Source organism: Salvelinus fontinalis, chromosome 27, assembly GCF_029448725.1.
Source record: "Salvelinus fontinalis isolate EN_2023a chromosome 27, ASM2944872v1, whole genome shotgun sequence".
Classification (NCBI taxonomy): Eukaryota; Metazoa; Chordata; class Actinopteri; order Salmoniformes; family Salmonidae; genus Salvelinus; species Salvelinus fontinalis.
This window is the reverse complement of record NC_074691.1, coordinates 41,209,618-41,222,011: the sequence shown is the minus strand read 5'-3', so window position 1 is coordinate 41,222,011 and position 12,394 is coordinate 41,209,618. Positions and strand designations below refer to the sequence as shown.

The following is a 12,394-nucleotide window of genomic DNA, read 5'->3' as shown; positions in this document are numbered from 1 at the left end:
TTGCTATGGTGACCAGTGAGCTGAGATAAGGCGAGGCTTTACTTATAGATGACCTGGAGCCAGTTGGTTTGGCGATGGATATGTAGCGAGGGCCAGCCAACGAGAGCATACAGGTCGCAGTGGTATGTAGAATATGGGGCTTTGGTGATAAAATGGATGGCACTGGGATAGACTACATCCAGTTTGCTGAGTAGAGAGTTGGGGGCTATTTTGCAAATGACATCGCCGAAGTCAAGGATCGGTAGGATAGTCAGTGTTACGAGGGTATGTTTGGCTGCATGAGTGAAGGAGGCTTTGTTGCGAAATAAGAAGCCGATTGTAGATTTAATTTTGGATTGGAGATGCTTAATGTGAGTCTGGAAGGAGAGTTTACAGTCTAACCAGACACCTAGGTATTTGTAGTTGTCCACATATTCTAAGTCAGAGCCGTCCAGAGTAGTGATGCTGGACGGGCGGGCAGGTGCGGGCAGCGATCGGTTGAAGAGCATGCATTTAGTTTTACTAGCATTTAAAACCAGTTGGAGGCCACGGAAGGAGTGTTGTATGGCGTTGAAGCTCGTTTGGAGGTTTGTTAACACAAAGAAGGTCCAAAGAAGGAACAGTTCTTGTGCTGGCGTTGCTTCCAGAGGCAGTTTGGAATGCGATAGTGAGTGTTGCAACCGAGGACAGACGATTTTTGCGCACTACTTCGCTTCAGCTCTTGGCGATCCCGTTCTGTGAGCATGTGTGGCTTACCACTTTGCGACTGAGCCGTTGTTGCTCCTAGACTTTTCACTTCACACTAACAGCACTCACAGTTGACCGGGGCAGCTCTAGCAGGGCAGAAATTCGCAGAATTGACTTGTTGGAAATGTGGCATTCTATAGCAGTGCCACATTGAAAGTCACTGAGCTCTTCAGTTAGGCCATTCTACTGCCAATGTTTGTCTATGGAGATTGCATGGCTGTGTTTTATACACCTTTCAGCAACGGGTTTGGCTGAAATATCCGAATCCAATAATTTGAAGGGCGTCCACATACTTTTGTATATATAGTGTAATACATACATTTCACATACTAGTCATGATACAGTACATTGTACGGAGAAGGTAGTCTGACAGGGATACACCCATAATGTTCAGACTGTTCAGACTCTTCCTACTGTTCAGACTGTTCCTGCTGTTCAGACTGTTCAGACTCTTCCTACTGTTCAGACTGTTCAGACTCTTCCTACTGTTCAGACTGTTCAGACTCTTCCTACTGTTCAGACTCTTCCTACTGTTCAGACTCTTCCTACTGTTCAGACTCTTCCTACTGTTCAGACTGTTCCTGCTGTTCAGACTGTTCAGACTCTTCCTACTGTTCAGACTGTTCAGACTCTTCCTACTGTTCAGACTGTTCAGACTCTTCCTACTGTTCAGACTGTTCCTACTGTTCAGACTGTTCCTGCTGTTCCTACTGTTCAGACTCTTCCTACTGTTCAGACTCTTCCTACTGTTCAGACTGTTCCTACTGTTCAGACTGTTCCTACTGTTCAGACTGTTCCTACTGTTCAGACTGTTTCTACTGTTCAGACTGTTCCTACTGTTCAGACTGTTCCTACTGTTCAGACAGTTCCTACTTTTCAGACAGTTCCTACTTTTCAGACTGTTCAGACTGTTCAGACTGTTCCTACTTTTCAGACTGTTCCTACTGTTCCTACTGTTCAGACTGTTCCTACTGTTCAGACTGTTCAGACTGTTCAGACTCTTCCTACTTTTCAGACTGTTCCTACTGTTCAGACTGTTCCTACTGTTCAGACTGTTTCTACTGTTCAGACTGTTCCTACTGTTCAGACTGTTCAGACTGTTCAGACTCTTCCTACTTTTCAGACTGTTCCTACTGTTCAGACTGTTCCTACTGTTCAGACTGTTCCTACTGTTCAGACTGTTCAGACTGTTCAGACTCTTCCTACTTTTCAGACTGTTCCTACTGTTCAGACTGTTCCTACTGTTCAGACTGTTCCTACTGTTCAGACTGTTCAGACTGTTCAGACTCTTCCTACTTTTCAGACTCTTCCTACTTTTCAGACTGTTCCTACTGTTCCTACTGTTCAGACTGTTCCTACTGTTCAGACTGTTCCTACTGTTCAGACTGTTCCTACTGTTCAGACTGTTCCTACTGTTCAGACTGTTCCTACTGTTCAGACTGTTCCTGCTGTTCCTACTGTTCAGACTCTTCCTACTGTTCAGACTGTTCCTACTGTTCAGACTGTTCCTACTGTTCAGACTGTTCCTACTGTTCAGACTGTTTCTACTGTTCAGACTGTTCCTACTGTTCAGACAGTTCCTACTTTTCAGACAGTTCCTGCTGTTCAGACTGTTCAGACTCTTCCTACTGTTCAGACTGTTCAGACTCTTCCTACTGTTCAGACTGTTCAGACTCTTCCTACTGTTCAGACTGTTCCTACTGTTCAGACTGTTCCTGCTGTTCCTACTGTTCAGACTCTTCCTACTGTTCAGACTGTTCCTACTGTTCAGACTGTTCCTACTGTTCAGACTGTTCCTACTGTTCAGACTGTTTCTACTGTTCAGACTGTTCCTACTGTTCAGACTGTTCCTACTGTTCAGACAGTTCCTACTTTTCAGACAGTTCCTACTTTTCAGACTGTTCAGACTGTTCAGACTGCTCCTACTTTTCAGACTGTTCCTACTGTTCCTACTGTTCAGACTGTTCCTACTGTTCAGACTGTTCAGACTGTTCAGACTCTTCCTACTTTTCAGACTGTTCCTACTGTTCAGACTGTTCCTACTGTTCAGACTGTTTCTACTGTTCAGACTGTTCCTACTGTTCAGACTGTTCAGACTGTTCAGACTCTTCCTACTTTTCAGACTGTTCCTACTGTTCAGACTGTTCCTACTGTTCAGACTGTTCCTACTGTTCAGACTGTTCAGACTGTTCAGACTCTTCCTACTTTTCAGACTGTTCCTACTGTTCAGACTGTTCCTACTGTTCAGACTGTTCCTACTGTTCAGACTGTTCAGACTGTTCAGACTCTTCCTACTTTTCAGACTCTTCCTACTTTTCAGACTGTTCCTACTGTTCCTACTGTTCAGACTGTTCCTACTGTTCCTACTGTTCAGACTGTTCCTACTGTTCAGACTGTTCCTACTGTTCAGACTGTTCCTACTGTTCAGACTGTTCCTACTGTTCAGACTGTTCCTGCTGTTCCTACTGTTCAGACTCTTCCTACTGTTCAGACTGTTCCTACTGTTCAGACTGTTCCTACTGTTCAGACTGTTCCTACTGTTCAGACAGTTTCTACTGTTCAGACTGTTCCTACTGTTCAGACAGTTCCTACTTTTCAGACAGTTCCTACTTTTCAGACTGTTCAGACTGTTCCTACTTTTCAGACTGTTCCTACTGTTCAGACTGTTTCTACTGTTCAGACTGTTCCTACTGTTCAGACTGTTCCTACTGTTCCTACTGTTCAGACTGTTCCTACTGTTCAGACTGTTCAGACTGTTCAGACTCTTCCTACTTTTCAGACTGTTCCTACTGTTCAGACTGTTTCTACTGTTCAGACTGTTTCTTCTGTTCAGACTGTTTCTACTGTTCAGACTGTTTCTACTGTTCCTACTGTTCAGACTGTTCAGACTGTTCAGACTGTTCAGACTGTTCAGACTCTTCCTACTTTTCAGACTGTTCCTACTGTTCAGACTGTTTCTACTGTTCAGACTGTTTCTTCTGTTCAGACTGTTTCTTCTGTTCAGACTGTTTCTTCTGTTCAGACTGTTTCTACTGTTCAGACTGTTCCTACTGTTCAGACTGTTCCTACTGTTCAGACTGTTCAGACTCTTCCTACTTTTCAGACTGTTCCTACTGTTCAGACTGTTTCTACTGTTCAGACTGTTTCTTCTGTTCAGACTGTTTCTACTGTTCAGACTGTTTCTACTGTTCCTACTGTTCAGACTGTTCAGACTGTTCAGACTGTTCAGACTCTTCCTACTTTTCAGACTGTTCCTACTGTTCAGACTGTTTCTACTGTTCAGACTGTTTCTTCTGTTCAGACTGTTTCTTCTGTTCAGACTGTTTCTTCTGTTCAGACTGTTTCTTCTGTTCAGACTGTTTCTTCTGTTCAGACTGTTCAGACATCCTGTATGTAGTCAGTCATAGTACCTTACAAACACATAGTAGTCAGACATACAGTATGTAGTCAGTCGTAGTACCTTACAGGATGTCTGACTACTATGTGTTTGTAAGGTACTACGACTGACTAGATACAGGATGTCTGACTACTATGTGTTTGTATGTAGCTAGTCGTAGTACCTTACAAACCCATATTAGTCATCCTGTATGTAGTCAGTCGTAGTACCTTACAAACACATAGCAGTCAGACATCCTGTATGTAGCTAGTCGTAGTACCTTACAAACACATAGTAGTCATCCTGTATGTAGCCAGTCGTAGTACATACATAGTCTTCTTTTTCTTTACATACTGCCATAGTAGTCATGTCCTTCCACGTCTCTCTGTCTCACGTCTCTCTGTCTCCTCCCAGAGTCAGAGGAGATCAAGGCGTGTCCTCGTTGTGGGGCCTACATCATGAAGACCAACGATGGCAGCTGTAACCGGATGAACTGTACCGTGTGCGCCTGCCAGTTCTGCTGGCTGTGTATGCAAGAGATCACCGACGTGCACTACCTCAGGTAGCTATAGCCACTGTTACTAACGGTTACCACTACCTCGTGTAGCTATAGCCACTGTTACTAACGGTTACCACTACCTCGGGTAGCTAGTCACTGTTACTAACGGTTACCACTACCTCAGGTAGCTATAGTCACTGTTACTAACGGTTACCACTACCTCGGGTAGCTAGTCACTGTTACTAACGGTTACCACTACCTCAGGTAGCTATAGCCACTGTTACTAACGGTTACCACTACCTCGTGTAGCTATAGCCACTGTTACTAACGGTTACCACTACCTCATATAGCTAGTCACTGTTACTTATTAGTCACTGTTACTAACGGTTACCACTACCTCAGGTAGCTATAGCCACTGTTACTAACGGTTACTACTACCTCGTGTAGCTATAGCCACTGTTACTAACGGTTACCACTACCTCATATAGCTAGTCACTGTTACTTATTAGTCACTGTTACTAACGGTTACCACTACCTCAGGTAGCTATAGCCACTGTTACTAACGGTTACCACTACCTCGTGTAGCTAGTCACTGTTACTAACGGTTACCACTACCTTATGTAGCTAGTCACTGTTACTAACGGTTACTACTACCTCGTGTAGCTAGTCACTGTTACTAACGGTTACCACTACCTCATGTAGCTAGTCACTGTTACTAACGGTTACCACTACCTCGTGTAGCTAGTCACTGTTACTAACGGTTACCACTAGGGCTGTGGCAGTCGTTTAATTTTGTCAGCCGGTTATTGTCATGCAAAAGACTGATGGTCTCAAACGGTGTTTTCCGCTAATGGAACATTTGTGCTTATAGCCTACTACCACGTGCCCATTGCCACCTCTTACAATGTGAACAAATAGCCTCACAGTTTATCGACATTTTAAGCTGAACGTTTATCGACAAACAAAGCAGAGCTCATTTATTTATTCATTTAAAATCATCATTAGAGTCGCATCCTGCAGCCTTACAATGTATTAAAAATCAAAACATATCAGACCAACGTTTGTAGAACAACTAAAGTTACATTAATAACTCTACATTAAGCATATAGGAGGACCTACAGTTGAAGTCGGAAGTTTGCATACACTTTAGCCATATACATTTAAACTCAGTTTTTCACAATTCACAACATTTAATCCTAGTAAAAAATTCCCGGTCAGTTAGGATCACCACTGTTTGTACAGATGAACGTGGTACTTTCAGGCGTTTGGAAATTGCTCCCACGGATGAACCAGACTTGTGGAGGTCTACAATAATTTTTCTGAGGTCTTGGCTGATTTCTTTTGAAAAATTGACTCCAATTGACTCAAATGATGTCAATTAGCCTATCAGAAGCTTCTAAAGCCATGGCATCATTTTCTGGAATTTTCCAAACTGTTTAAAGGCACAGTCAACTTAGTGTATGTAAACTTCTGACCCAATGGAATTGTGATACAGTGAATTATAAGTGAAATAATCTGTCTGTAAACAATTGTTGGAAAAATGACTTGTGTCATGCACAAGGTAGATGTCCTAACCGACTTGCCAAAACTATAGTTTGTTAACAAGAAATTAGTGAAGTGGTTGAAAAATGAGTTTTAATGACTCCAACGTAAGTGTATGTAAACTTCCGACTTCAACTGTATTTTTTTATTGACCGCACAACACAGAATAGTGAGCCCTCCCTCAAATCCTTTGGAGAAAATATTTATATTTTTTTTCAGCTTTGATCAATTGTTTTCTTCATACTATAAAATAATATAAAATAATGCCATGGAATTATAAGCAAATCTTGTCCGCTAAATGAACTAGTGCAGCCCACAGCCATTTGGCCTAGCCACATCAGGCCTAACATAAGGACAACTCAGAGGAAGCTATTCTGTTCTTCTGAAATAGTCTACATTTTCTTCATATCACGCTTCTTTAGACCTGTCTAAAATAAATCATGGATTTATTGTGAAGACTTATTAGACTTTTAAAAATAGCTTGTAGACTATGTGTGGGAGCCAGGAGTTACTAAATGTGTTTATGTTAATTAAAGGTAAATTACGGTGAGACGGACAGTTATTTGCTTGACAATCACCGGCTAACAAAAATTTGTGACCTCCACAGCCCTAGTCAAGACTCATGACTGCTGGTGTGGTGGTAATAGGGTCACCGCAAAAGCCCTAGTTACCACTACCTCAGGTAGCTTATAGACACTGTTACTAACGGTTACCACTACCTCAGGTAGCTATAGACACTGTTACTAACGGTTACCACTACCTCAGGTAGCTATAGACACTGTTACTAACGGTTACCACTACCTCAGGTAGCTATAGACACTGTTACTAACGGTTACTACTACCTCAGGTAGCTATAGACACTGTTACTAACGGTTACCACTACCTCAGCTAGCTATAGACACTGTTACTAACGGTTACCACTACCTCAGGTAGCTATGGGGCACTGTTACTAACGGTTACCACTACCTCAGGTAGCTATGGGACACAGGCAGATACACAGGACAGACAGCGGACACAGATACATAAAGAGACATGTAACCAAAGAGACAGACCATCAGGCTCTACTCGAAGGTCCTGTCATGTCAATTTCGGTCAGACTGACAAAGCTTATGGGATTTTAAAGATGCATTAGATTCCAGCCATCAGATAAAATGTGGCATTATATACTACCCACGTCTTTCTCACATGAGTTCTAAGCTATGGTAGTAGAGTTTAGTGGTCCAGAGAGGAGCAAGCCAACACATCCCTATAGCTAGTATCTGAGTGCATTCCAAATGGCACCCTATTCCCTACAGAGTTAATGGCCCTCTATTCCCTACAGAGTTAATGGCCCTCTATTCCCTACAGAGTTAATGGCCCTCTATTCCCTACAGAGTTAATGGCCCCCTATTCCATTACAGAGTTAATGACCCTCTATTCCCTACAGAGTTAATGGCCCTCTATTCTATTCCCTACACAGTTAATGCCCCCCTATTCCATTACAGTGTTAATGGCCCTCTATTCCCTACAGAGTTAATGGCCCTCTATTCCATTACAGAGTTAATGGCCCTCTATTCCATTACAGAGTTAATGGCCCTCTATTCCATTACAGAGTTAATGGCCCTCTATTCCATTACAGAGTTAATGGCCCTCTATTCCCTACAGAGTTAATGGCCCTCTATTCCCTACAGAGTTAATGGCCCCCTATTCCATTACAGAGTTAATGGCCCTCTATTCCCTACAGAGTTAATGGCCCTCTATTCCCTACAGAGTTAATGGCCCTCTATTCCCTACAGAGTTAATGGCCCTCTATTCCCTACAGAGTTAATGGCCCCCTATTCCATTACAGAGTTAATGGAACTCTATTCCCTACAGAGTTAATGGCCCTCTATTCCCTACACAGTTAATGGCCCTCTATTCCCTACACAGTTAATGGCCCTCTATTCCATTACAGTGTTAATGGCCCTCTATTCCCTACACAGTTAATGGCCCTCTATTCCCTACAGAGTTAATGGCCCTCTATTCCCTACACAGTTAATGGCCCTCTATTCCCTACACAGTTAATGGCCCTCTATTCCCTACACAGTTAATGGCCCCCTATTCCCTACACAGTTAATGGCCCTCTATTCCCTACAGAGTTAATGGCCCCCTATTCCCTACAGAGTTAATGGCCCTCTATTCCCCACAGCCTTAATGGCCCCCTATTCCCTACAGAGTTAATGGCCCCTCTATTCCCTACAGAGTTAATGGCCCCTCTATTCCCCACAGAGTTAATGGCCCTCTATTCCCTACAGAGTTAATGGCCCTATATTCCCTACAGAGTTAATGGCCCTCTATTCCCTACAGAGTTAATGGCCCCTCTATCCCATACAGAGTTAATGGCCCTCTATTCCCTACACAGTTAATGGCCCTCTATTCCCTACAGAGTTAATGGCCCTCTATTCCCTACAGAGTTAATGGCCCTCTATTCCCCACACAGTTAATGGCCCTCTATTCCCTAGACAGTGAAATGGACCCCTTTTCCCTAGACAGTGAAATGGACCCCTTTTCCCTAGACAGTCAAATGGACCCCTTTTCCCTAGACAGTCAAATGGACCCCTTTTCCCTAGACAGTGAAATGGACCCCTTTTCCCTACACAGTGCCTTCAGAAAGTGTTCATACTCCTTTTCTTATTCCACATGTTGTTGTGTTACAGCCTAAATTCAAAATGAAAAAAATAAAGTAAAATCACCCATCTACAATATCCGATAATTGCTGTTCCTACTTTTCAGACGGTTCCTACTGATCTCAGTGTTCAGACTGTTCAGATTGTTTTCTCCCAATACACGATAAACACAAAATTAAAACATATATATTTTTTAAATATTTGCAAAATGATTGAAAATGAAATACAGAAATCTAATTTACATAAGTATACACACCCCTGAGTCAATACATGTTAGAATCACATTTGGCAGTGATTACAGCTGTGAGTCTTTCTGGGTAAGTCTCTAAGAGCTGTGAGTCTTTCTGGGTAAGTCTCTGAGAGCTGTGAGTCTTTCTGGGTAAGTCTCTGAGAGCTTTGCACACCTGGATTATACAATTTTTGGCCATTATTATTTTTAGAATTCTTCAAGCTCTGTCATATTGGTTGTTGATCATTGCTAGACAAGTGTTTTCAAGTCTTGCCATTGATTTTCTAGCAGATTTAAGTCAAATCTGTAACTCGGCCACATTTACTGTCTTCTTGTTAAGCAAGTCCAGTGTAGATTTCACTTTTGTGTTTTAGGTTATTGTCCTGCTGAAAGGTGAATTTATCTCCCAGTGTCAGGTGGAAAGCAGACTGAACCAGGTTTTCCTCAAGGATTGTTCCTGTGCTTAGCTCCATTACGTTTGTTTTTATCATGAAAACTTCCCAGTCCTTAGCGATGACAAGCATACCCATAACATGATGCAGCCACCGCTATGCTTTAAAATATGGAGAGTGGTATTCAGTAATGTGTTGTATTGGATTTGCAGACAAATCATTACAAACAGTAACCAGCCAAGTAGAAGAGTTACACAAGTCAGAAATAGAGATAAAATCAATCCCTTACCTTTGATGATTTTCATATGGTTGCACTCAGCAGACATTAATTTACTCAATAAATGTTCCTTTTGTTCGATAAAGTCTCTTTATATCCGAAAACCTCCGTCTTGTTAGCGCGTTTTCTTCAGTAATCCATAGGCTCAAACGCAGTCAAAACAGGCAGACAAAAAATCCAAATTGTATCCGTAAAGTTCATAGAAACATGTCAAACGATGTTTATATTCAAACCTCAGGTTGTTTATAGCCTAAATAATCGATAATATTTCAACCGGACAATAACGTCGTCAATTTAAAAGGTAAACAAGAAACGCACTCTCTCGGTCGTGCGCATGAAAAAGCTCTGTGAAACTTTAGGGTCCACTCATTCAGACTGCTCTTACTTCCTCCTTTTTCAGAATACAAGCCTGAAACAATTTCTAAAGACTGTTGACATCTAGTGGAAGGCATAGGAACTGCAATTTGAGTCCTAAGTTAATGGATACTGTAATGGCATTGAATAGAAAACTACAAAATCAACAAATAAACTACTTCCTGAATGGATTTTTCTCAGGTTTTCGCCTGCCAAATCAGGTGTTATACTCACAGACACTATTTTAACAGTTTTGGAAACTTTAGAGTGTTTTCTATCAAAATATTATATGCATATCCTATCTTCTGGGCCCGAGAAGCAGGCAGTTTAATTTGGGCATGCTTTTCATCCAAAATTCTGAATGCTGCCCCCTACCCTAGAGAAGTTAAGATTTTTTTTTACTCCTGAGCTTTTTTTAGGCTTGCTCTAACACAGGTTTTGAATACTTAAGACTCAAGACATTTTAGCTTTTCATTTACATTTTTTTAATTTGTCAAATTTTGGAAAACCATAATTACACTTTGACATTATGGGGTACTGTGTGTAGGTCGGTGACACAGCATCTCAATGTAATCCATTTAACATTCAGGCTGTAACAAAAACAACATGTGGGAAAAGTTGAAGGGTGTGAGTACTTTCTGAAGGTATTGTATATGAAACTAACTCTCATGAATGCATTGCAGTCCCTCAGGCTGTACATTCTAGTCCGTCCTCTAAACTCTTTTTCCTGTCTCTCGTCCTCTTCCTCCAGTCCCTCAGGTTGTACGTTCTGGGGGAAGAAGCCGTGGTCTCAGACCCGGAAGGTGCTGTGGCAGGTGGGCATGCTGCTCGGCGCCCCAGTAATCATCTCTCTCATCGCTGGCATCGCCATCCCCGTCATCATAGTGGGCATTCCCATTTACATGGGCCGCAAGGTACGAGGGCATGTTGACCCCTAACCTTAGCCCATCTACATGGGCCGCAAGGTACGAGGACATGTTGACCCCTAACCCTAACCCATCTACATGGGCCTCAAGGTACGAGGACATGTTGACCCCTAACCTTAGCCCATCTACATGGGCCGCAAGGTACGAGGACATGTTGACCCCTAACCTTAGCCCATCTACATGGGCCGCAAGGTACGAGGACATGTTGACCCCTAACCTTAGCCCATCTACATGGGCCGCAAGGTACGAGGGCATGTTGACCCCTAACCCTAACCCATCTCCATGTGCCTGAAAGGTAGGAGGACATATTGACCCTTAACCCTAGCCCCTAACCCAGCTACATGTGCTGAAATATAGGACCTTGTCTTCTGTAGAGAGAAAAAGAATGTCCGCTCACTGTAGTCTAATGTCTGCTCGTTTTCTGCTCTCAAGTGATATTTTAATTAAGCTATCGGTGACACAAATACAACAATTCAACCATTTATTATGAATTGAAATTGTAAAAAACGACTAATGATACCTTATATGATCATGTCGACCATTTTGACATCATGAGTTCTTCTTCCCCTCCCCCCCAGGTCCACGGTCGCTGTAAGAAGAACAATATCTCAGGTAGTAAACATTACCTAACGGTGGCCAGTGGCGTCATGATGTCCGTGTTCGTGTCGCCCGTCATAGCTGCTGTCACTGTGGGTAAGGACAGGACAGCGACAAACAACGAGAACACAAACAACGACAATACACACAATGAGAACACAAACAACGAGAACACAAACAACGAGAACACACACAACGAGAACACAAACAACGAGAACACAAACAACGAGAACACAAACAACGAGAACACACACAACGAGAACACACACAACGAGAACACACACAACGAGAACACAAACAACGAGAACACAAACAACGAGAACACAAACAACGAGAACACAAACAACGAGAACACACACAACGAGAACACAAACAACGAGAACACACACAACGAGAACACAAACAACGAGAACACAAACAACGAGAACACAAACAACGAGAACACAAACAACGAGAACACACACAACGAGAACACACACAACGAGAACACAAACAACGAGAACACAAACAACGAGAACACAAACAACGAGAATACAAACAACGAGAATACAAACAACGAGAATACAAACAACGAGAACACACACAACGAGAACACAAACAACGAGAACACAAACAACGAGAACACACACAACGAGAACACACACAACGAGAACACAAACAACGAGAACACAAACAACGAGAACACACACAACGAAAACACACACAACGAGAACACAAACAACGAGAACACAAACAACGAGAACACACACAACGAGAACACAAACAACGAGAACACACACAACGAAAACACAAACAACGAGAATACAAACAACGAGAATACAAACAACGAGA

General features: G+C 42.5%; 1 protein-coding gene across 3 annotated transcripts in view; it reads left to right on the top strand.

The window, feature by feature from the left end:
* Positions 1-12,394, top strand: part of si:ch211-278j3.3 (E3 ubiquitin-protein ligase RNF19A) — a 65,181-nt gene that overhangs the window by 37,543 nt on the left and 15,244 nt on the right. For 2 of the 3 annotated variants that reach the window (XM_055885781.1, XM_055885780.1), the window contains exons 5-7: positions 4,517-4,664; positions 10,792-10,954; positions 11,545-11,659. In XM_055885781.1, the coding sequence (XP_055741756.1) occupies positions 4,517-4,664; positions 10,792-10,954; positions 11,545-11,659 (426 nt within the window). The remainder of the gene's footprint in view (positions 1-4,516; positions 4,665-10,791; positions 10,955-11,544; positions 11,660-12,394) is intronic. The other variant, XM_055885782.1, reaches the window with a different exon arrangement.